The sequence below is a fragment of the Thermobia domestica genome, chromosome 7 (genome assembly GCF_964235325.1).
Source record: "Thermobia domestica chromosome 7, izTheDome1.hap1.1, whole genome shotgun sequence".
In the NCBI taxonomy this organism is placed as follows: domain Eukaryota; kingdom Metazoa; phylum Arthropoda; class Insecta; order Zygentoma; family Lepismatidae; genus Thermobia; species Thermobia domestica.
Genome location: NC_137460.1, coordinates 258,473,116 through 258,498,761, shown reverse-complemented (window position 1 = coordinate 258,498,761; position 25,646 = coordinate 258,473,116). Strand labels below are relative to the sequence as shown.

Here is a 25,646-nt window from a genome sequence, read left to right as displayed (position 1 = left end):
TTTGTGAAACAAACAAACGAATAAAATAATCACAATCGAATTATAATAACGAGTTTGTAAAACAAATGATGCAATAAATAATTAACGACTTTCCATGGGAAAGGATAAGAAGCGTAAAAGATAACAAGCGAACCAATACATAAGCAGAATTTACACATCAACAATGAAATATTTTATTCAGGAAAAAGTTTTTATTATTAAATAAAAATCAAAAATAAATTTTTGTATATATACTTATTTCAGTATAATATATAAGCAAATATACAAAAATATATACAAGTATATAAACAATAATACATATAATCATAGAAAATAATATATACAAACATAATAATACATACAAATATAGAAAATAATATGTACATATACAGAAAAAAGGAAACTATATACAAAAAATTACATATTACAACTTAGACTTCTATCGTTCTCGAGTAGTAGATTTACAAGGTCTTCAATATATGTAGGAGTTTTTAATAATTATTCATATTGTTCATGAAAGAACTGTTAATTTATTTTAGTATTAACATGCGACTTCACATATATATCAAACACTTCATTTCTCACATTTTTATTAATCATGACCCACCAGGCTTCCGCCTCGAGTGTTAATTTATTTGCAAACCAGCATTTATCTCCAAATTGACTAAAGTAATTTAAGGTGCACCCTTCGCAAAGTAGCACACTCTTTGCTTTCCAGTTTAAAACACTGTCTTTAACACGCTTTTCATCCACAATGTTATCCTTGCACATACAGTTTTCTAAATTGGAATGCATCCACAAATCTAATGGTTCTATCTGCACAGATGATACAAAATCTAGTGGTGAAACACTTGGTGATGGTGTGGCTGGTTTGGAATCATCTAATTCTTCAAATAAACGAAGAATTTCTTCTTCCTATGCATCCGTGAATAAGTCTGGTGATGTTGGTTCCTCCACCTTGGGGAATAAATCTGGTGATACCGGTACCTCCACATCGGGGAATAAATCTGGAGATGGCGGTCCCTCTACCTCGGGGAATAAACCTGGCAATGTCTCTCCCTCCACCTCGGGGAATAAATCTGGTGATGCCGGTCCCTCCACCTCGGGGAATAAATCTGGTGATGCCGATCACCCATCTCGGGGAATGAATCTGGCGATATTGGTCTTCCGTTTCCCTCCATTAAGGTCTATTTCAATAATAGTACTTTTACTGCTAGAGAACCTGCACCAAGTGATGGTCCATTATATGAAGAGGTTGGTAATGTCACTGCAAATAATGATGGAGATCCCACTGGAGATGTGGAAATTAAAACCGGATCGTCCCGTAAATCGATGGTTTCCTTCTCTATAATAATATCAGACGATTTAGGAGAAAAGTATGTGTCTTCTATTAAAATGTCAGGAAAATCCTCTGAAGACATGAACTTCTTTTTCGGCTATTCAATAATATTAAACAGAGAATCGCAATCCACCTCGTTGCAAAGCTCGATTTCTCTCTGTTTGACAGTTAAACGACTACATGACGACTGTATGATGAACTTCTCTTCAAAGCCCATATATAAAGAAAACGTTATCAACAATGTCATGTCACATGCTACTTTAAATCGTCCTATTACTACATTTTTCAAATATTATTTCGAAAACAAAGAACTTTTCAGAAGAAAAACACGTGTTATTCACATGATCTCTTAAAGTAACAGCATGGTATCATGTTCCGGTCATTCACATTACCAACAGCATCATATCACGTGAAACCGAATTTTCTTTGTTACTATATTTTTCAAATATTATTATTTCAAAACAACCAACTTTTCTACAGTTTCATAAATAAAAGGTATAAGGAAAACATACGTTATTCACTGAATCTCTTAAAAAAACAAGATAGCTTCATGTGCCAGTCATTCGCATCTTCTGAAAAGTCATGGAATCATACCATTCATTTACATTTCCTAAGAAGATTGTTGTTAACATCAAATAGATATAATCTATTTAGAAGTATTAATTTCAAAATAAATCTATGACTTACTTTTAATATTATTGTTCATCAAGTATAAATAAAACATATTTTTCTATTCATAGTCATTAGTTTCTATTCATGGTCATTGTTTTGTTTTTTATTCTGTGATGTTAAACTTTACTTTTTTCTATTGTATACTCAAATAATTTCGAAGTTCAATGCAACTGATCATTCCTATTTTCTGTCAGCGTTGTGACAATCTTTAGTCATGCGTTGGCGTCCATGATTACTTGTCGCTGCGTCAACTGATTTCTCGAATTGTACTAAGATCAATACCCTAGCAATCTTGTTCAGAAATGCATCGTTGGCATTTTTTCCTGTTTTATCATCATGGCGTCAACGGATTTATCTATTGGTACTAAGGTCAATACCGTAGCCATCTGGTTTAGTAATGCGTTGATTAATTTCTTCCATGATAACTTATCGTTGCGTCAACAGGTTTATCTAATGTTACTAAGGTCACTTCATCCGGGTTTCAAAAGCGCGCGAAAACTTCAGTTCATATGTTGAGTTCGCCAGCAAAAGATGTACGAGAACAACGCTTTGTATATGCACCACAATTAAACCTCTTATTACGTTCACACATATTAATATTTTCGAAACATTTTAACAACGAGTATGCTCACACCTATTTAACAAGGAGTATTATAAATAATACGATACAATGAAGTTACGAATGAATGAATGAATAAAGATTTTAACCCTAATTATCCTCTATTACTTCCCTACCAATCCACTACGCGTCCATTTTTATTTTATTCCTACGAAACTGTGTCTAATACAACTTTCTATAGGAAATTCTTGTAAGTTCACAATCTACGATTGTCTGAGCTTCTGGTGAAGCGATTCAATAAATAATTAACACCGAGCTTTTTTTATTTCTCCCGTATTATTCGAGGAATTATTACGAGGTTTTTTAATATTTCGGAAAATAATTCCTCTGTATAGGTGGTCCCTGGGGGGACAGTACAGTCACATGTCATGAGGAGGATCCCGGGTTCGATTCTTGTATTATTCTGGATTTGCTATGCAAATGATCCAATAAAATAATTAACAACGAGTATGCCTTGGCATATGAAAGAAAAAAGTTACGAACTTTTAACTTGTCAGAATCATAGATTCGTCCGTATCGGTTGTGGTCCTTGGCAAGCCAGGTGTAATACTTTAACAAGGAGTAATATTTTACATATTACAAACCATTACATAAGCTGGGCGCCACCCACTGTGTCCAAATATGGCTTGCCATACGTACCAATTAAATTAATCGAGTAATTATTAAGCGCTTTTATTATATCATAATTATAGATTCCTCCGTATAGGTTGGGGGCGTCACAAGCGTGGTAGGAAGAGTCAGCATAGCTGTTCTACAGAGTATGGCTCAGCATACGAAGGAATTAAAATTACATAAGCTGGGGACCATTCTTCAGGTGCTATACATAAGGAGCGAAGGGTGCTGGGGCCATTCTTAAGGGGCCATGGTTTAACCAGCAAGGTCATTCAACTTCCTCCAGGAAAAAACCTCATACACTTTCGTCAGACATCGGCCTCATGATTGTGACACACAGCATAAGATATTACATATCAATAGATAGTCATTATCAATGATTAAACAATAGATATCACGTATCATGATTAAATAAGACGGCATCCTTTTGTGTATAATTTAAAATACTTCTACTTTAGTCTCAGGATTTTATTTTCAAATACTATCAGTCTGCGTTCTTCCCTCAACCATTTTTCACAACCATAAAACACAACAGGCATGATTATCGTTTTATATATTTTAAGCTTTAAATCTCTCAACAGAATTCGCGACGACAAAATACTTTGAACTGAATAATAACACGAATTCCTGATTTCAGTCAACATTTAATTTCTTCGTAGATATGACTTTGGTGTGGTGATATTGATCCCAGATATTTGAAAGCATCCACTTTGTCGAAAGTATTATTTGATATTTTAATGCATCCACAACTTGCCATATTACGATGCCGGTGAACTTCCATATATTTAGTTTTCTCTGCATTTACTTCTTAACCAATGTTGCTGCAAGCATTTAATAACTACTCTGCATTTCTTTTTATTGTTCTCCTATCATCCCCTATTAAATTTATATCATCAGTAAACGCCGTAACCTGGTGAATAAAATACAGCTCTAGGGCCTTTTTGCTACCTTTAGCTTTCCTTATAGCGTACTCCGGAACAAAGCTGAAGAATAATGGCGATAACGTATCACCTTGTTTCAGGCCATTCTCGACGTGGAAGCTCATGTACAAGAATTTTTCTGCTCGGACTTTACTTTGGGATTCATTTAAACATATTTTAATTAATCCAACTAGCTTTTTGGTATACCGAATTCTGTAAGAATATTGTACAATGTTTTCCGCCTATCCGAGTCGTAAGCAGTTTTAAAACCAATAAACAGTTGATGTACTGAGTAATATATTCCCATTTCTTTTCGGATATTTATCGAATAGTAAATATCTGGTCGATAGTTGATCGATTTCCCTAAATCCACACTGATAACGTCCAGTAATTTCATCTGCGTATAGAATCAATCTTGTTAATAGAATGTTAAGAGAAATGTCTCAATTATTATTAATTTCAGTTTGGTCGCTTGTGAAATAGAACAGTGCTTTATTCTTTCTACCCTTCTCAAATATATTCCATAGTTTTTATCTTTTTTAAACATGTTTCGGAATGATATGTTGAATTCCTGTCGTTAAATATTCAGAAACCTTCAGGACTGGGGAAACCATGATGGAGGTTATAAGTCTAGGAAACCTCACGATCAGATGAACAGTCTATTACGCATATGATTCATTAATAGAAAATTTGGTTCTTTCCCGATTCTGAACAAGCTTAAGAAACAGTGCATTATAGAGTAATGAATTTTACCGATTTTACAGATTCCAAGCACCTGATAGTTTGTAACATTATTACGTATGTTATCAATAAATGAAAAATTTGTTCCAAACATTCATACAATGTATATGAAAGTTAAAACTTAAAAATTTCAGGAATGTACAGAACCACTCGAAACCAAGTCTTGATGTGCAGCTTTTAAGATAATCATTTAAATATATTTCTCTCACGTTTAATTTTTTTGTTTTGAAAAGAGGGTATGTGATATTTTGAAGTAAAAATACTACATACAATTTTGCTAGTTATTTGTGTATCTTTTTGTTTTTTAAAAAAAAAACAGTACTCATTTTTGTGTATAAAAAGTTAACAAATTATATATATATTGGTTAATCCTTTGGAATTCATAATGTAAATATGTTAAGAATTTTAAAAAAATCTTTTCGAAATTCATGGTTTATTTTAGAGGTTCTATATTCTTATCTACATCAACCACTAATCAAATGAGTTTTTGTGCTGTAGAGAAGCGAAACAAACTATTCTTTATCAATTTAAAGCAACTAAACCAACCACCTAACTAACTAACTAATTCTATAGCCTATGGAACCCGGAGGTTCAATGCCACGTTCACAAAAGCTCTCCACTGACTTCTATCCTTAGCTAACTGCATCCAGTTTCTACTTTGTATTCCAATCTCTGCGAGATCCATCTTAATATTGCCTCCCATCTGCGCCCAGGTCTTTCTAATGGTCGTTTTCCGATTGGTCTTCCAGTCAAGACTTTGAAAGCGTTTCTAATTTCTTCCATTCTGGCTACATGACCCGCCCACCTAAGCCTCCTAGACTTGACGACGCTAACAATGTTTGGTAAACCATATAAATTATGTAGTTCCTCGTTATCAAGTTTCCGCCATTTCCCATTCCCGTTCCTCTTGGGTCAGAATATTCGTCTCAGGATCTTGTTCTCAAATACTTTCAGTCTATGTTCTTCCCTCAGAGTAAGTGACCATGTTTCGCAGCCATACAGAACAACAGGCATGATTATCGTTTTGTATATTTTAAGCTTCAAATTCCTCGACAGAAATCGCGGCGACAAGAGATTTTGAACCGAATAGTAACACGAATTCCCTGCTTTTAACTGTATTCCGGTCCCGACGCACTTCCATGTATTTAGTGTTTTCTGCATTTACTTCTAAACCCATGTCCCTGCAAGCGTTTAATAAGATCTCTGCAATTCTTTCTATTGTTCTCCTATCATTCCCTATTAAATTTACATCATCAGCATATGCCATAACCTGGTGAATACCGTTCAACTGTAGGCCCTGGTTGCTATCTGTGATTTTCCTTATAGCGTATTCCAGAACGAAGTTAAATAATAATGGCGACAACGCATCTGCATGTTTTAGGCCATTTTCGACGTGAAAGCTCGTAGACAAAAATTTTCCTACCGGGACTTAACTTTGGGATTTATTTAAACATATCTTAATTAATCTAATTAGCTTTCTCGGTATTCCAAGTTCTGTAAGAATGTTGTATAACGTTTCTCTCCTAACCGAGTCGTACGCCTTTCTAAAATAAATAAATAGTTGATGTACCGAGGTATTGTATTCCCACTTTTTTTTGAGTATTTGGCGAATGGCGAATGGTTTGGTGGATAGTTGATCGATTTCGTCTAAATCCGCACTGATAATCTCCAATAACTTCATCTGCGTATGGTGTCAGTCTTGCTTATAGAATATTTGAAAGGGATTTATAGCATGTTGACAGAAGAGAAATGCCTCGATAATTATTACAGTCAGTTTTGTCGCCTTTCTTGTGAATTGGAACAATGATTGATTCTTTCCACTCTTGTGGCAATTATTCCTTGTTTCAGATAAAGAAAATGAGTTGTATCTTGTTCCACAATTTTTCGCCTCCAGCTAAAATTAACTCAGCCGAAATTTCATCTACACCCGGAGATTTGTGTTTCTTTAATTTCTTTATAGCGGTTTCTGCTTCTATTCGGTTGGGTTCTGGAATATACGGTTCTGCGGTGTGTATCTTCTTTTTCTCCATGCACACTAGTTTTTGGTTGCGTGTTGAGCAAATCGTCAAATAAATATTTCAATCTATTTAAGATTCTATCCGTGTCAGTGAGAACTGTACCGTCAGATTTCTTAAATATATAAGCACGAGGTTGATAGCCTTTCTTAAATTCGTTGATTCCCTTATACATGTCCCGGATGTTTTTATTTTCACTATAATCTTCAAGGTCCTTAATTTTAGCTTTCAGAAATTCGCGTTTCTTTGTTCTAAAAGTTTTGGAAGTTTCCCGCCTGATATCTGCGAAATTTTGAGTAGTTATATCATTCGGATTTTCTAGCCAGCGTAATTTTGCCTGTGTTCTCTTCTCTGCTAGTTTTATGCATTCCTGGTCGAACCATGGTTTGTTCCTACGTATTTCCGCGTGTCCCAATTTTTCTTTCGCTGAAATTTTAATGCTATCTCTAATTTCAATCCAGGTATCCTCAACACTAGTGCACTCCGAATCTTCTAAAGCCGAGAATCTATTCGAAACTTCAATCTGGTATTTCTCTCTTACCTGGCTATCTTCTAATTTCTTTAAATTGAATCTTTCCGTTTTCGGACAATGAATATTACCTTTATTCAGCGATAATCTCTCTCGTATTATCATTGCTACCAGGTAGTGATCAGTGTCACAATCAGCACCTCTAAACGACCGGACATCAATTATGCTAGATTGCCTTCTTCTATCTACTAAAACGTGATCAATTTGATTATGAGTTTTCCCGTCTGGTGATGTTCAAGTGTATTTATGAACGTCGCGATGTGGGAATTTTGTACTCTTCACGATTAGGTTTTTGGATGTTGCAAAGTTCACGAGTCTAACACCGTTGTCATTACTTTCCTTATGCAGACTTTCGTTCCCTATAATCGGTTTGAAAATATCCTCTCGTCCTACCTTCGCATTGAAATCCCCTAATAGAATTTTCATATGGTATCGCGGGAGTTGGTCAAATATCCGTTCCAGTTCTTCGTAAAAACTGTCTTTTATATCGTCATCCTTATCTTCAGTTGGGGCATGTGCATTTAAAACAATAATATCACACCACCGTTCCTAAGAGGATTAAAAGAAAGTCTGTCAGTAATAAATTCAACCCGTTTAATTGCTAGTAATATACGTTCGTGAACGGAAAACCCTGTTCCTAACTGGTGATTTTTATTTCCTTCCCTGTAAAAGAACGTAAAATTTCCGGAATTCTCAGATCCATTTCCTTCCCACTTAACTTCCTGAACTCCTACTAGGTCCATCCTAAATTTCTCTAACTCACTCGTTACGGATTTTAACGCGCCTACCCTATAAAGACTCCTAATATTCCATGTTCCAAATCTCATGTCCATTTTCTTTTGCTGAGGTTGTGCCAAGTTATTAGTCCTTGTCCGAGGCTTTTGTGAATATTTCTGAACAAATGCTTTTTCTTACAGGAGGAGGTTGTTAGCCCTACCCAAACTCCCAAGCTGGAGGACCACTCTTAGTCGTCTGTCCGCGACTGCTTATTCAGTATATTCGCAGCTAACCTCTATATCTAGAGGCCCTCTCCTCGATCCGCAACCTGAGGACGCGGCATTCCCCTTGGTGACAGGAACCCACGTTACACGGAATTTAAAGCAACATTTTGAAAAAGCCCAAAATTTCAAAAGCAAAAAAGCGAAGGAGAAAAAAACGAGTTTTTTTTTTTACATAAAAAGCCGTTTTTTCCGAGCCCTTGCATCTCTAGTTGAATGTAAATGTGAACAGTCAAAGAGGTACTGAAAGCTTTCTCCTTTGCAAATTTTATTTTAATTCAAAAAATGGGATCTTATTAAATTTCTAATCTGGTTATATCTCTTTACATGTATGTCAATAGTAGCAAATTTTTATGAGTAAATGGTTTGTAGGAAAAGGATTAATCTAATTAATAATAAATAAAAGATATCATGATATGACTTAGGTAAACTTGTCATCCTCAATATGCGTTTAATAAGGTTTAATCTCTGATTGAAAATGTGTAAGATCATATTTGTAGTCAGTATTAAATATTTTTACTATTTAGCAAGATTGAGAACAACGCAATTGAGTCTCCGTTATTTAACTGCTGTTGATAATTCAACTTCACATGATTAGATTCCTACCAATCATAAAGTGGTAGTACAATAGATCTGGGTAATAATTTGATGTTATAGTATCATTTGAAAATTTGTAGAAAACGTGAAGATATTCATGCAGTGTTTTTTTTACTTCATGTATTATTACGGTATGTTGATGCTTTTAAAATTCCTGCAATGCATTCACAAACAGTTATTATTAAAACACGGAGTAGAATTTATAATTTTGTGAGTTAATAACTTAGTTACTCAAATCAACACATTATTAAGACAACCGTTTGCCATAAGAAGATTTTATAAACAACCATTTAATTTCTTTTTAACTTTAATTGAAATTCATTTTACTAAAAAAATATTTCTCTGTAATTTTCCCTTTCTCTTTTGTTTTCTAAAAATAAATTCTACATACGTATATTTTAAAATAAAAACTTACACAACGCCAAAAATCCCAAGTAAAAGACAAATTGTATAACGCCAATTCATTCTTGAAAGAATGATAGCTAAACCAACCTTTACCAGGTTTGATACTTATAAGTTTCATTGCTATTAAATTCAACAGTATATAATTTTACGCTTGTTGCAAAAACATTATTAAAATCAGTTGACCATTGTAATAACGGAAATTTAAAAGGAAGAAAAAAAGATATTATGAAAGAAAGAGTTTTATGTATATACGTATAACATATTAAAACAATTCATAATTAAAATGTATAAAATGAAAGATAAAAATCTAATCTGCTAATATAATAATATACATATTTTCAGCATCATAAACAAGTGTATATATAATCTTTTTTTTTTTAAAAAAAAAAAGACCTCGAATGTTATAATGGGTAAAATCTGGCAACACTTGTGTCGAGGCGACTCAATTATAAACAAAATTCAATATCGTTACTTTGCGTGCTTAATATTTTTTTGAAGAGAAAAATGTATTATTACGATCCATGAAAAGAATAGTTACAAAGCTGTTTTAACAATTAAACCTGATATTTTAAAAGGAAATATATATTAAAATACTTATACTGTTTGATTTCTTTTTTAAATTGAGTTATGCATTGTGTTGGCTTAACTGCGAATTACTTTGTTTATTATAATTTTTAAAAGGTATGCGATACGTTCTTTACATTTTCTTATTTAATAATTATTCTACAAGGGCAAGTTGTGACTTGTTGATAAGATAGTCGTGCTTGGAATAGAATGCGGATTCGTTTGCCTCATCTTAGTATTTTTTAAAACTTATTTTTGTTTTCGCCATGTTGTGGAAAGCTACATGTAGTTACTCAGTTTGTGTGACAGTGAGTTTAATCATATTTATTATTTCACACCATTTCCAGGTAAATATTTCACAACAATACTCAAAACAATATACATTCACAGACACAGACTCTATCAAACGAAGATTTATAATACTAACATGAGTGATGTAATTCAGTTTCCCATCTGAAACAAATCTTGTGATTTTAACTTCAGCGACACGTTGTGACAAAGTTAAACTTAGATTATGCACAAACACAATAGTGTAGACTGTAGACAATGATGCAAATATTTCATAGAGTTGATGTATGGATAGCTAAATTGTGGAAGTAATTTACTTTAGGTCTGCCAAAATTTGATAACTTAAAATTAGTGAAATAGAAAGAGAAACATATAAGAATCGAAATTATACTTACGATTCTCAAGGTTAATATTTGTACAAGTTTCCTTTATGCTTATACTAAGATAACGATTATTAATTTCATCTTGTTTTATGTATATTGCTAGCACTTCAATATAACACATATTTGAATAATTACATACTCTTATTTTACTTAGTTTAATGCTGATCTACGTTAAGCATGCAACGTAGCTCCACAGTAACTAAATCCTTTATTTTTTTAATATTAAAGAGAAATAAGCTAGGCTCGCTGAAGCTAATCTTGTCTAACTAGTACAAACTAACTGAATCTACTTTAGCTGAAGGAAACCTAACTTGAATGAAGTGATGGCTGTGGTGTGTAACACTTACTTTAAGTTCAGCTATTTTAGGACAGTTAGTTACAAAATAGGATTATTGGACTGCTTAAAAGGTACTTTAATCCACGAATGTTCAAATATAGCTCACAGAATAAAATAGATTTAAACTTATGTATTTACGAACACTTTTCAACATTTGCCTTATAACAAAAATATCTTCTTTATTAATTGAACTTACATCCATTCATAATGGCCTACTTACGTATTATATCTTAACTGCCTAGAAAAATATGTCTGGCCACAAAACTTAACAACATAAATGTGCAGGTCTGGCCATAAAAGAATGTTATATTTTTTTGGTACCGAATGATTGTCCATGACATTTTTATACATATTTTCGTTCATATTTAATCAGATTGCGAAATAATATGAATTATTCATTTGATTGATTTCCTACAAATTAACAAAGAACCCTGGACCGAAATAATATTGTTAATACAGTTGGACATTCCGTATGCTTACTTTCCGAATTGTCCTCATATAAAAATGTAATTACAAAATATTCGCATTTCATTTTTCAGTTAAATTTTTATAATTATTTATGATTTCATATTATTATCCATCTTATATTTTAATTATTTATATTCATATATTCTTATACTCATATGCATGAAGGTGCATTTCTACACTGAGAAAAATCCATTATCCGGACAGCGGTATATTGTACAAATACAAGGATTCATTATGTTTACTAAGGAAATCTGTACGGAGCGTACTTTATCCATATACTACACAGGTACTGCCTTTTACATGCTTAGATATTACATCATGTCTCTGCAGGATGTCTGACATCTACCAATCTTCTGTATTTTACATACGTATACGTATGTTAAATACTTCAGCTATATGTTATATACGTCCATCTGTGTGTGAGATCCAGACCGCCTATAGACACTCTTTCTTTCGCCATGGCTGACGTCATTGAACTACCGTCTTTTGCTTGCGAAACGAGGTTGTTTACAAACGGAAAAGAAGAGAGGAAGGAAACAAAAGCCTGGGTAAGTACAATAGTTAACTATTACTTTAGTTAAATATTCCATTAATTATATATTATTTTAGTGTAACTTGCTTTAATATAGTATTAACTAAGTAAGGTAGTTTATGACTACAATTCTGACTATTGTAACTCGTTAATGATTGAGGAGAATGGAATGGGTGAATCTGAATTTTGAGAAATCTTTGAATATTAATGTTTTGAAACATTTTGCGTTTCAAGGTAGCAAAATGAATGTTATGTGTTTATTCATTCCGTTTTATATGTGACGATTTATTACTTGGTGCAGAGTTACTACAGGACTGCTTAACATAATTGTTAAGAAACCGTTTTCAGCGCGAAAATTTCCTTGTGTAGTGAAGATTTAGGATTTAGATTTCTGGGCTTTCGGCATCAATGCTCTTGTTAGCCCGTCACATATGAGGGATGACTTCCCTCGGTGAACACACTATCCGGGGAAAGGAAGGGAAGAAAGGATTGGGGAAGGAAGAAAACGGCCTGGGATCTATATATTAGGTACCGCTCCGGCATTTGCCTGCTGTGAATGAGGAAAACCCAAAGAAACCTTATTCAGGATGGCTGGACTTAAAATCTTTTGATACTTTTTCGACCGAGTTTCCCCACCGGGATCGAACCCGGGACCGTTCGCACCGAAGGCGAGAGCGTTAGCGACTACGCTACGCGGGGCCACTTGTGTAGTCTAGAAAACTCATTTTTACTAGGATATTTGCTTTTTTTTTGCTTTTAGTTTAACGCCCCATGATTGTACATCAATGTAAGAGAGAAGGTGACGATGAGATACATGATAATAGTGGAATCAAGAAAATGTAAGGAAACTGGAAAGTCTTAAGAATAACCACACCTACAGTGTTCACCAAAAGCTTATTTGTCGGGAACAGGAATCGAACCAGGGACCTAACGCGTCAGAGGTAAGCGCTCTACTACAGAGCTTTCTTTTGTTTAAAGAACTTGTTTACAATGAAATATATATATTTTCCGAAGATATTGACATATTTTACAGCCTCACTGAAATTAAAAAAAAAGTAGTCAGGGAGAGCTTACTTGTCAGGTTTTTATTTTTTAATTTAATTTATTTTTATTTTTATTTATTTATTTTTGCTTTGTTATGTTCCCTAATTAATTAATGTTTGGGTTACTGAAAATTAAAACCTTTTTAGTATTATTGTTATGTCATCACTTTGGAACCAAAAAGTTAGATTGTTTTCTTTGTGTTTTCATATAAGAAGTTGGTGAGTTTGTGCCTTAACATTGGTTTGGTTTCTGGAACGTAATTGAAGGTCATGTTGAGTTGAGTCTTGGTGGGTTTGAGTTCGTGAAGTGTCAGGCACTGCTTGTGTCCCTGTCTTCTGTCTGTGATGTTTCCTGGCTTTGGGCCGTGACGTGTTTATGTTGAGGAGTACCAACGCAGGCCGCGTGATATACAGGTAGCTACAACACAGCTTCAACAGTTACGAGTGCCAGCTCTTTGAATTTCAGCTTTCGTTACGGCGTGACTAATGCAGTATAGGTTCAAATTCTATGGGTGGTAAAAACGGTATATTACTTTCGTGGTGTGCTAAGAAATACAACGTAATTGTTATTAGTTTAATTAGTGTTTCTTCATAGTATTGTTTCACTATTTCTAGAAGGAATTAAGGGATTAAGTATTAACGAAGTAATGAATAAGCAAAAGCACACTTTGATTGACGTTAACTATTTCTCATACTCCATTGAAAATGTTTTGATCCTCAGTTGCGCAAACATCCAGTGTGCGTTTTTTTCTTTCTTTTTTTTTTGGTTACACTGCCTCACAGATGAGCTCCCTCGTGGCTAAGCGGTTAGTGAACACGCCTTTGGCGCGGGACACCCGGGTTCGATTCCCGGCCGGGGGGCGCGGTGGCTCAGTGGTAGATCGTTCACCTCTGGTGCTTGGGATCCCGGGTTCGATCCCAGCCCCGCCAAGTGAACCTTGTAGTGGACAAACACCGTGTGCGTGGGTTTTCTCGGGGTTCTCCCCGTTTCCTCCCACTTTCTTCATTCCACCATTTAATTCGTTGCTCATCATCAGCGTCTCCCTTAGCCTAACCGGCATAACTGTGGGACGTAAAACTCAAAGGTTTCATTTCATTTTTTCTTAATCTCTTGCACCGACCGACCGATCTCGATCAAATTTCCAACGTAGATGCGGTTCTGGCCTGGGAGTGTTTTTAGCTATTTAATTTGACAGTAGAACTTAGGGGAGGGGGAGGAGGGGGACAGAAAAATTAATAAGACTTAATTTACTTTGAAGTGTAAAAGTGCGAGCGTTTTCTTCTCTCTCTCTCTCTCTCTCTCTCTCTCTCTCTCTCTCTCTCTTCACTCCTCCAGTCTCCTCTCACTTTGATTTCATGATTTCGCACTCTGATGAAAAGTATTAAATACCGCCAGGAAAAGTACTAATATATAACCTCTCTTTTAGGCGCCCCTCCAACCACGCGCCCGGAACACGTGCTTTGCTTGCTCGCCCATAGCTGCGGCTCTGTGAGCTACATAAGTAACATACAATGCTTACGTAATACTTTGGGTAATAAATACTATTAAGAAAGGAAGAATTGCATTTTTTTAACTTTCGGAAAGAAGCTACTATAGGATTAAAGATAAGGTAGGAAAGGCAACACACAGCGGAAGCGACGAAATAACTTGACTCATCCATTGTAGCTCTCCCCGCAACCAGTTTCTAAAATGTTGGCAATAAGTTTGCGAAACGAGAGGTGACGACTCCAATTTTGGGTGAAAAGTCGCTATAAGAAATAATCGGGAAATTCATTGTCTATAAGCATTGTTTTAAAGTTGTAGATGTAAACTAAACAATATGTTCTACTCAGTGGCGCAAATCCCGGGGGAGATGACGGATACACGTCCCCTCCAATCTTGGAACTGAGGGGGACTTCTCCCCAATAATCCGATTTGAAATGTGTTTTTTGGGAGAAATTTGATGATTTTTGTCCGATTGCTACAAAGGAACGTGAGATAAAATAGATGCCCCCAGAATAAGCCTCAAATCTGCAGCCTCCCAACGCTGAAGACAACTCTGATCCTCCACAACATTGTTTTTCAACTTCATAAGTATTTTGGACATCGCCAAAAAAAAGTATGGTAACGGTCTTACCCCACCCCACCCCAATGTTGAAGACAGATTTGCGCCGCTGGTTCTATTCACATCTTTGTAAACAGGGCGCAACCAATCCTTTAATTCAGGGATCATTTCAGGTTGTTTCAGGTACTTTGTTCATGTTGTGGTCAAAATAGTTCCGAAATAATTAACACTACAGTAATTACTTACGTTAAGCAATTTTTTGTAAAAGAAAAAGTGCAGAATAATTAAAAGACCCCAAAGGACAAATATAACAAACACCTTCTTCACCTTTATTCACGCATCTATAGCTAATCTTGTTGCTATCGGTAATGATGTACGTGTGTCTCTCAACGGAAACTCTGCGAACTAAAGGACATCAAGTTTGTAGTTGTTCTTCGTTAGAGGGCAAGGGTAACATAACAATGCAGGATTATGGGGTAGTGAGTACGCTGTATTTCCAAACTCTTCATCACTTGCGCTGATTAAAACAAACAAACAAAGAAAAAAAGAACGTAAAAACTGTTTTGAACTAATAATGCTTCTCTACAGATGAACATTTTGTTTGCAGCAAAAAGTCGCTAAACGTGTAAGTAGGTAAATCGTCATTTAAAAATCACCCAAAAAAGTCTCCAATCGGAAAAAAAATTTTTGTCGCTATCGTAGGGCGACCATACGTCCCGTTTTGACCGGGACAGCCCCGTTTTAGGGGCGTGTCCCGGCCGTCCCGTCAGTAGATGGAGAAAAGTAGTATTCGTCCCGTTTTTTGTAAATGAAAGAAGTAAATAACAAACCCAGTACCTTTACTCCTTTTAAAAGTATTAATAATTAATAATAACAGAGGCAAAAATTGAACTGAAATTCCCTATATTAAACATACTCTATAGTTCACAGTACTGCTCGAAAGGCAGCAGAGGTTTTAGCAGTTGGTTGTGTGTCAAACAAACTTCAACGTGTCTTTCCTTTTTCATAAGTACCCGCTCTGTAACGAAGAGAGAGAGGGGGAACTCTGATATCAAGGCACTGATAAGAACAAAGGTAGATCTAAAAGTCTAGGGTTGCAAGAACCTGTCCCGTTTTTAACTGAAAATTTTATGGTCACCCTACGCTATCGTTGAGGTCGAATTCCCCTTATTTAGCGATTTTACCCAAAATTGGCAACATTGACCCCCACCGAACAACAGCCCGTCATCTTTAGCCTAGCCAGCATAATAGTGGGACGTAAAACTTAAAGATTTCATTTCGAACAACACTCCCAGAAACCTACTCTTATACCATTCCCAAAACACCCTTTCGTACAGTTCTCCCTATTCGAAAAAAAATTGTAAATAGCAGTGTTCATACATAAATATGGAACCCAATTTCCCGGAATTTTCCAGATTTTCCAGGTATTAATTTTGCAATTTCCAGGTCTAGTGGAAGAAACTAATAGTACGAGAACACATAAATTTTAAGAATACTATATTTATATATTTGAGAATGGCCACCCTTCTCCCCAATGAACGATTGCAATTAAATATTGAGTCACAAGAAAATAAATAATAAAAATAAATAAAATTTAAGTTGAAAAATATTAAGTTGAGAAGCCTACTAAGGGAATTATACAATACTTTTGTTCTATACTTGAATACATTCAAAATATACAAAAATATTGGCTTGGGGAAGAAAAAAGGGCCCGCGAGATTTTAACTGATTCTTGAGTACTCGACGACAGAAATAGATTACTGAAAAAAATGAAATCTTTGAGTTTTACGTCCCACGGTTATGCCAGTTAGGCTAAAGGAGACGGTGATGATGAGTAATGAATGAAATGGTGGAATGAAGAAAGTGGGAGGAAACGGGAGAACCCCGAGAAAACCCACGCACACGGTGTTTGCCCACCACAAAGTTCACTTGGCGGGGGCTGGGATCGAACCCGGGACCCCAAGTACCAGAGGTGAACGCTCTACCACTGAGCCACCGCGGCCCTAGATTACTGAAAGAATTTTCAAAATCGGCGCAGGTAAACATGCTGATAATCATATTTTCATGTACCGGTTCAAAATGGGAAGAAAAAACGACCGCGAGATTTTAACTGGTTCTTGTAGTACTCAACGAGAGAAATCGACTAGTGAAGGAATTTTCAAAATCGGCGCAGGCAAACATGAAGAAAATCGCATTTTCATGTACCAGTTCAAAATGGGGAAGAAAAAAGGGCCTGCGAAATTTTAACTGATTCTTGTAGTACTCGACGAGAGAAATCGATTAGTGAAGGAATTTTCAAAATCGGCGCAGGCAAGCATGAAAAAAAATCGCATTTTCATGTTCCGGTTCAAAATGGGGAAGAAAAAAGGACCACAAGATTTTAACTGATTCTTGTAATACTCGACGAGAGAAATGGACTAGTGAAGTAATTGTCAAAATCGGCGCAGGCAAGCATGAAGAAAATCGCATTTTCATGTACCAGTTCAAAATAGGGAAGAAAAAAGGGCCCGCGAGATTTTAACTGATTCTTGTAGTACTCGACGAGAGAAATCGATTAGTGAAGGAATTTTCAAAATCGGCGCAGGCAAACATGGAGAAAATGGCATTTTCATGTACCGGTTCAAAATGGGGAAGGAACAAGGTCCCGCGAGTTTGAACCGCTACGATGTATGTTCACGAATGTGCCCGTCTTCTCAAATTTAGTTAATTACTGTGACACTGAAACATGTGACACAGAGTCACATTGTGGATGACTCTGCAATCGGCAACCACTGCACATATACTCCTCCCGCCCCATAGTTTGATTATTTCGATCCATTCCTCACGTGCTAACGGCATGGTTCAACATCTGCAAGAAAGAGGTAAATGTAACGTTCAATTGGCAATAGCTTTTCATCAAATTAAGCTGCATGAAATCTGATTGTATATTTGACATACTGAGAAAATTCTAGCCCGTGGCCATATGTATCACATATCCCACCAGTTCATAAAAATTTTGAACACAAAATTACGGTCGTCCGTGTGACGTACTCCCAAAAGGCCTAATGTGTATCACCCACCTCACATTCAATGAAACCACATCCGTGTAGAATTTAGAAAGGAACTTCTTATGATGTATACAGGATGTCTCAAACGTTCCCTGACATAGGGTAACTCTGTTATTATCAGAGTTACAACAAAATGTAAGAGGAAAAACATCTCGAAATATGACGTTTTCAATCTAAAGTGAACACTTTTTTAAAAAATCGGACGAGATGTTTGTGCTGTATACTCTTTATGCACCCAATTTTAAATGAAAATGCAACGTTGTCATTTACCTGGACCCACAACATAAGTGAATGAAGTTACCGTCAAATGGGGTGAATAGAAACACATTTTTGGCTATATGAGAATATAAGTCTGGTAATGTTAAAGATTTTGCGTATCAGATTATTCCAAAAGAAAGGTCTTAATATGCTAATGAATTTCAGTAAACGTCATATTAATTTATCAACTCCACTTTTCTTCACCTTGATTTTTCTTAATGTTTCTATTCACCCCTATCCATGGGGTGAATAGAAACAATTACTTTATTTTCATTGTTGTTTCTTTTATACTATTGGAAAGGTAAAAAAAAAAAAAAAACAAAAAAACAGCGTATTTGTTGAAACGAACTATTTATTTGATACCTGCAAGATATTAGTTCAATAAGACCAGTATTACATAAGTTACAAACTTATAAAACAATACAATGCACAATATAGGTATAAACGACCATATAGTTTTGATGATATTTGAATAAGATTTAAACCACTGAAATCATCAGGGGAACTTATCATGAGTTGAGTTGATTTTGAGGTTTACGTCCCGTTCAGCAGCGAAGCTATATGAGACGTGGACCTACTGATTAACGTAGAATCAGAACTACATGAGCTCCCGCCGGGAATCGAACCCGGGTCTCCCACGCCAAAGGCGCGTATGCTAACCGCTTAGCCACGAAGGGGCCCGAAAGTTATCATATACTTAAAGCGTGCTGACGAACTCCTAATAAAACCCAACAGTTTCGTTCTGAAAATTTCATTGTTTATGTGCTCTCTTATAAAACACTTCCACATATGCATCATGTTCCTATTTTCGCACTTGGGTGCTGAATAGTCTCATCGAGTTTTAGCTTCTCATTTTACCACAGCAAAATCACCAGCTTTAGAAAACCATCATCTAGTTCGCGATCGTCTGGAATGTTGTTTTCTGGAGTGTTGTCTTTCTCCTCTTCCGACAATACAAAGGTAGGTTGAGTTTCGTTGTGATTTGATGAAAATGTATCATTTTCAGAAAACAAACCAAAACTCTTACCAGAAACATCTATTCGTACTCTCTTCTTCCCTTATTTAATTTTTTCATCTTCTCTCATGCTCCTGAAAAGATCCATAAGGGAACGGTTTACAGTCTGAGATGACTTTTGCTGTTCTGTTTCTTCTCGTTCATTGTCTTTTTTGGGCAACATCCTCAGTATTTGGTCTCGACAAAGGGGAAAAATTCCACACTTTTCAAATCCAGCCCTGATATTTTCCTCCTTCAGTTTCACACTTTTTTTTTTCAGAAGACTTGGAAATTTGTACTTAGAGACGGTTGATACATTCCTATCAGGTCCTTTTTTCTGCTCCTCAAGAATTTTCCATTCCTTGAGGAATTTCAAGAATTTCCCAAGAAGTGTTTCTATTCACCCCACTAATTAAAAATCATAACAATAACCCAGTAAAGTTAAATTTTGATTGAAAATAATTTACAAAAGGAAAACTTTTACTATGAACGTCAGTAAATGAAACAACAAACTACAAAATAGGCATATGTTCAAATGCAACAAATATGAAAATGTCATACTTACCAAGAAAGTTTAAGGAGCGCTAAAATACCGTGTAAGATTTCAGTAACACATTAATGCTACTGCCGTCTACCTCAGTGTTCCCAACTCAGTAAAACATTTTGTCTCTGCCCTGGACACTTTAGCCGTATAAGACTATGTTAAGAAATTTCAGTTTTCTTGATTAATTTATCGTCCTGATAAATCCAAAACTAATCTGGGAGTTTTGTTTCTATTCACCCCATTTGACGGTACTGTTTGAAACGGGGGCTGGCCATCGACATGTTAGCGCAAAAGACAGTAACTTCACTCACTTATGTTGTGGATCCAGGTAAATGGAAACGTTGCATTTTCATTTCACATTGGGCGCATAGAGAGTGTACAGCGCAAACGGGTCATCCGATTTTAAAAAATCCTTCACTTTAGAATGAAAACATTATTTTGGAGATGCTTTCCAAAGTAGTATAATTTAGTTTGTTTAAATTTACAATTTAATACAAGTAGATTCGGATTTACATGCGTAGGATTTTGTATGCATCTAATTAATGAATTCTTTTATATTCATGCTTAACTTAGTGACTTGGCTTTGGACTGCTAACCCATTATTGCTTGAGAAGAAACAAGATATCCGAATCTTCATTTGGAGAAATCAAAGGTCTATTGGAAAGCTGGGGATTACAATCATTAATTTCTACATTTCAAGGTGCGTAAATTATATATTCTGTGTTTATTGTTAAATTACTATTATTGGGTTTAGAATCAATCAAGCACTTCATGATATTTCATGGGGATCAAGATGGGTGCCGGATAGATAAGTATTTGAGCGTCAGGCTCTTATTTCTTTTCAATTTAATATTTAATCAATGATTATTTTCCCCCCTCATTATTCCACCAAATCGTATTCCAAGATCATATATCCATTTTTGATCGATATATCCATATTTTTGATCTCTTTCATATTTCTATATTTTCGATTTTTGATATTGTTTATATTTCGATATTCCTGTATTTTTCGATATTTCGAACATGTTTCGATAGTTTGTCGATATCGATTATCTATATCTAAATTCGGATATCCCAAAGCCCTATCGAACCCCCTCCGAAATGAAGTTTTTGCTATGGACCTCATTAGGGATGCGCACGAGACAAGACGAGACAGAATTTTTGTTACGACATTCGAGACGAGATAGAGCTCTTCCAATAGAAACGGATCCAGTTTTCGAGACGAGACATAACTTCCGCGGCACCTTTTCGAGAGGAGACAATCTCAAATCTTTTCTATTGCGCATCCCTAGACTTGATCATGAGTTATCAAAAAAAAAAATGTTAATGAGAAATAACATGTAAATACAATATAAGTAGCTAAAACATTTTTGTTTTCATTCTTCATTAATGCATTGTTATTAATCTCAGAGGGGCGCGGTGGCTCAGTGGTAGAGCGTTCACCTCCGGTGCTCGGGGTCCCTGGTTCGATCCCAACTCGCGCCGTGTGGACTTTGTGGTGGACAAACACCGTGCTCGTGGGTTTTCTCGGGGTTCTCCCGTTTTCTCCCACTTTCTTCATTCCCCATTTCACTCATTTCTCATTATCACCGTCTCCTTTAGCCTAACCGGCATAACCGTGGGACGTTAAACTTAAAGATTTCATTTTTTATTAATCTCAGCATTTTATAGTGTATTCTTAAGCTTAAGGTGATGTATAATTAAATTTTGAATTCAGTTAACTTATTTTGTTTCTCAGATTGTTTTTAAAATGTATGTACAAACGTTTATTTTCATTCTTGAGAGTTTAAAGTGACCTATAGTTATTAAACATAGTATTTAATATTGTACTCTTAACGTGGAAGTGATATACAGTTAACTTTTGAATTCAGTTAACATTTTTCTTTCTGAAATTGCTTTAAAAAATATGTAAAAACGTTTTTATTTTCTTTCTTGAGTGTTAAAAGTGATGCAAAGTTATTAAGCTTACTACTTTATATTGTATTTTTAACCCTAAACTGATACACAGTGCGTTTTTGAATAAATTATGTCAAGTTATTTGAGTGACGAACTCTGGTAGAAAATCCTAACTACTACTGGAACATTTTGATTTTAAGGTGACGACTACTGGTGCAAGGATTTTAAAATATTGTTTTTCCTTCTACTCTTTTTTGAATTCTGACTACATGGTCATTATAGGAAGGATCAGTGAGTCTTTCCAACTATGGTACAGCTCCGACAGATTCACGATGCTCAGAGAAGAGACAAAATAGTATGTTTTCAACCTTAAAGTGAGAACCACTGGCGTTTTTACCTTGCTATGCAAAAGTAAGTGAGTACTCCAATGGGGTTCCAATGCGGTACCTAATTTCTGCGTTTTAGATATATGGAAATACATGTCTCTAAAATGTAAAGACCTGATTTTTTTGGGAGGGGGGAAATAAACTATAGGTATGTGGGGCTTGCATACTTGACGCTACAATTCGGAAATTGAATTAAAATATGACTAATGGCTATCAAGATGTTGTCAAATAAAGGGACCCAGTTAAGGGGTTTTCGTGTTAGATGCTAAAATTTCCGAAATCGGTCATGGAAAGTTAATAAACACCAGTAGCAATTTCATCTTAAAGTAATTAGATATCTTCATGGGGTGTTAGAACATCATGGAGTCTACCAAAATTAAATTTTAAAAACTTTTGAAAATATAATCTGACATTTGTAAACAGTATTTGAAATATGTGTTTACCCAAAACTTCCAGCTAGTACATCTAACATCTGGAGAAACACTGTGAAATAAAAGCTTATGAGATCTTGAAATTTCGGAAACAATTATTGGTCGCAACAAAATTAAATAAGATGGTACTTCTATGGGTTAAATCAGTACCTCAGTACAATTTCGATCGAAAGATTAGTTCAGTGCTAGGTTTTCTTCAGGCAATTCCAAGGGTTCATCGAGCTGTGCAAAAGAATGAAAATTCGCTGTCAATATCTAAGATAGGAACTAAGATATAAGGAATTATATATTTTATGACGTAAAAATAGAGATCTTTATGGATTTGTACTTTTGGGTCTTTCCTATAAGAAAAACATTCAGAAAACTACTGTATATATCTTAATAGACAATTCAGTGGGCGGGGACACAGTAGCTTAGTGGTAAGGTATTTAACTAATCTTTTTTTGCAGAAACTATTGGAGTATTCACTTAACCCATAGAAATACGATCATACTTAACTCCCTATTTAATTTTAAAATTAAATAAAAGGAAATATTTCAGTGTAGCGACCCACGATTATACATTTTAGTCTCAGGGAGATTATGATTAAAGCAAGTGAATGTTGTTGACAGAATTGATGGAATGCAAAGGTGGGAGGAAAGAGAGTACCCCGAGAAAACCCACGAATACGATGTCCACTACAAACTGACTTGGCCGTGGATCGAACCAAGAACCCAATACACCAGAGGTAAGCACTCTACCACTAAGCCACCGTGCCCTCGCCCATTTAATTGTCTATTAAGTTATATACGGCTGTTTTCTGAAATTTCTTCTTCTTACAGCAAATACTCAAAAGTACAAATCCATGTGGGTCTCTATTTTTACGACGTCATAAAATACATAATTCCTTATATCTCGCTTGCTATATTAGATATTGACAAAAAATGTTCACTTTATTTCAGAGCCCGATGAACGCTTGGAATTGTCCAAAGAAAATTTAGAGCTGAATTAATCTTTCGATCGAAATTGTACCGACGAGTCTGAGGTACTCACTTAACCCATATAAGTACCATCTTATTTAACTTTTGTTAGGATCAATAATTGTTTTCTGAAATTTCAAGATCTAATACGCTTTTATTGTATGGTGTCTCTGTAGCTGCTAGATGTACTAGCTGGAAGTTTTAGGTAAATACATATTTCTAATACTCTTTACAAATGTAAAAATATATTTTCCAAAGCTTTTAAAATTTAATCTTGGTAGACCCCATGATGTTCTTAAACTCCATGGAAATACCTAATTATTTTAAGATGAAATTGCTACTGATGCTTATTAACTTTCCATGACCGGTTTCGGAAATTTTACTACCTAACACGAAAACCCCATAACTGTATGGATCCTCTCTTTATTTGACAATATCTTGATAGTCATATTTTAATTAATGTTCTAAATTGTACTGTCTAATATGCAAGCTCCACGTACCTATGGTGTCGCTTTTTATTTCACCATATTTCAGTAACTGTTAGGCGTACCTACTTGCGGTTTCGGTAAACACACACCTCTAACGTTCTTTAAAACGTTATTAAGACATATTTTAGAATATTTAGAAACGAGAGTTCTGCGAATATCATGGTACCCGAAAACCCCCATCAGGGCGTGTGTGTAGTGTATTTAATTGAAACTACTTTTGAGGTTGTTGTAAGCCCTCGTAATTACATTTCCGAAACTGCACCACCTAGTACGCAAACCCCACACTTCTATGGTGTCGCTCTTTATTTTCCCATATCTCAATATCCCTAAGGCTTACCGAGTTCAGGTTTTCGGTAAACAAATGTCAGTTCCCTACATTTTAGAGACATACATTTCCACATATCTAAAAAATACAGACATTAGGTACCCTATTGTACCCCGAACACCATTGGGTTACCCACTTACTTTTGAATGGTAATACATTTTGAGTTGTTGTTCAGCATCAATAAACACTTCATAGTTTTTCTACGTGCAACCCAAAAGTCCATACCTGACCGAACAGATTTTGTCCATTTAATCTAAAAAATGTTAAGATACTTTGTATTGTTAAATACAACCAAGTTAAGCACACTGAATTTAATATTTTAAATATTTTCTGATTTTTGTTTCAGGTATATCGTGCATCAAAACAAAACCAGGATTCTGCTTGGAAGACAGTGAAAAGAAGCAGTGTAGGTTGTGGCTAAACGTACATCCTTTCTGAAGACAGACCCAATTGTATTTACATTCTTTTGTACGAATATATAACCCTAATAAAGATACTGTACTACAAATTATTTCTTTCTTCCATAAATTAGAATAAAATATTATCTCTGTTTAAAGAAAATGTTTGTTAGTGTTAAGTCATTTCAACTCTTTTTCTCTGTAATAAGAACATTATCCCTCGCAATATTTTTTATATTTGTGCTATTACGATTGGATGAAGTAAAATTCTATACGAAGCACTATTATTTCAGACATGCATTAAAAACTAATGTATTGTTCTGTATGTAAGGCAATGTGTATACTGAACATGTCTAGAGAAGGTGTTGTTTTAATATAGAATCTATAACTCAGCTTTTCAGCAGTCAACTTTATTGGGAATCCGAAAAAAGAAGTAAAAAAAAAATTGGACTTACCAACGTATGTGTTCGAATTCTGGACTAATCCAAATTATCCAGAGAAATCATTATATATTTCTTTGTTGATATTTCAGATGTATCCTTTATCCAAGTCATATGAAACGGAGACTTCATACATCGCTATACTTTGTATGAACTATGTTCCGTATTTACTTATACTAATCACTTTGTAACTTTCTCTAGGGTTGACAAAGCCGCAGGTGTCAATCGAATAGTTTAGTGTTTTACTCATGTCACCTTGTGACTAAGGTACGTCCTGTCGGTATATATATGGTACTGGGTTCAATTAGCGATAAAATACATTTTTAGCATTAAACAAATACAAAAATCTACACGAAATAAGATACCATGATCTCTGACTTACGGATAACACCAA

General features: G+C 35.1%; 2 protein-coding genes across 3 annotated transcripts in view; one reads left to right on the top strand and one right to left on the bottom strand.

Annotated features, from left to right (window-relative positions):
* LOC145689054 (uncharacterized) overlaps nucleotides 1-9,518 on the bottom strand; it is a 287,546-nt gene extending 278,028 nt beyond the window's left edge. For both annotated transcript variants that reach the window (XM_081763184.1, XM_081763183.1), the window contains exon 1: nucleotides 9,437-9,518. In XM_081763184.1, the coding sequence (XP_081619310.1) occupies nucleotides 9,437-9,486 (50 nt within the window). In that variant the 5' untranslated portion in view covers nucleotides 9,487-9,518. The remainder of the gene's footprint in view (nucleotides 1-9,436) is intronic.
* A 657-nt stretch (nucleotides 9,519-10,175) lies between these two features.
* The window catches only part of LOC145689689 (uncharacterized), a 177,307-nt gene continuing 161,836 nt past the window's right edge, over nucleotides 10,176-25,646 (top strand). The window contains exon 1 of the mRNA XM_081763886.1: nucleotides 10,176-10,298. The gene's annotated coding sequence lies outside the window, so the exon portion shown is untranslated. The remainder of the gene's footprint in view (nucleotides 10,299-25,646) is intronic.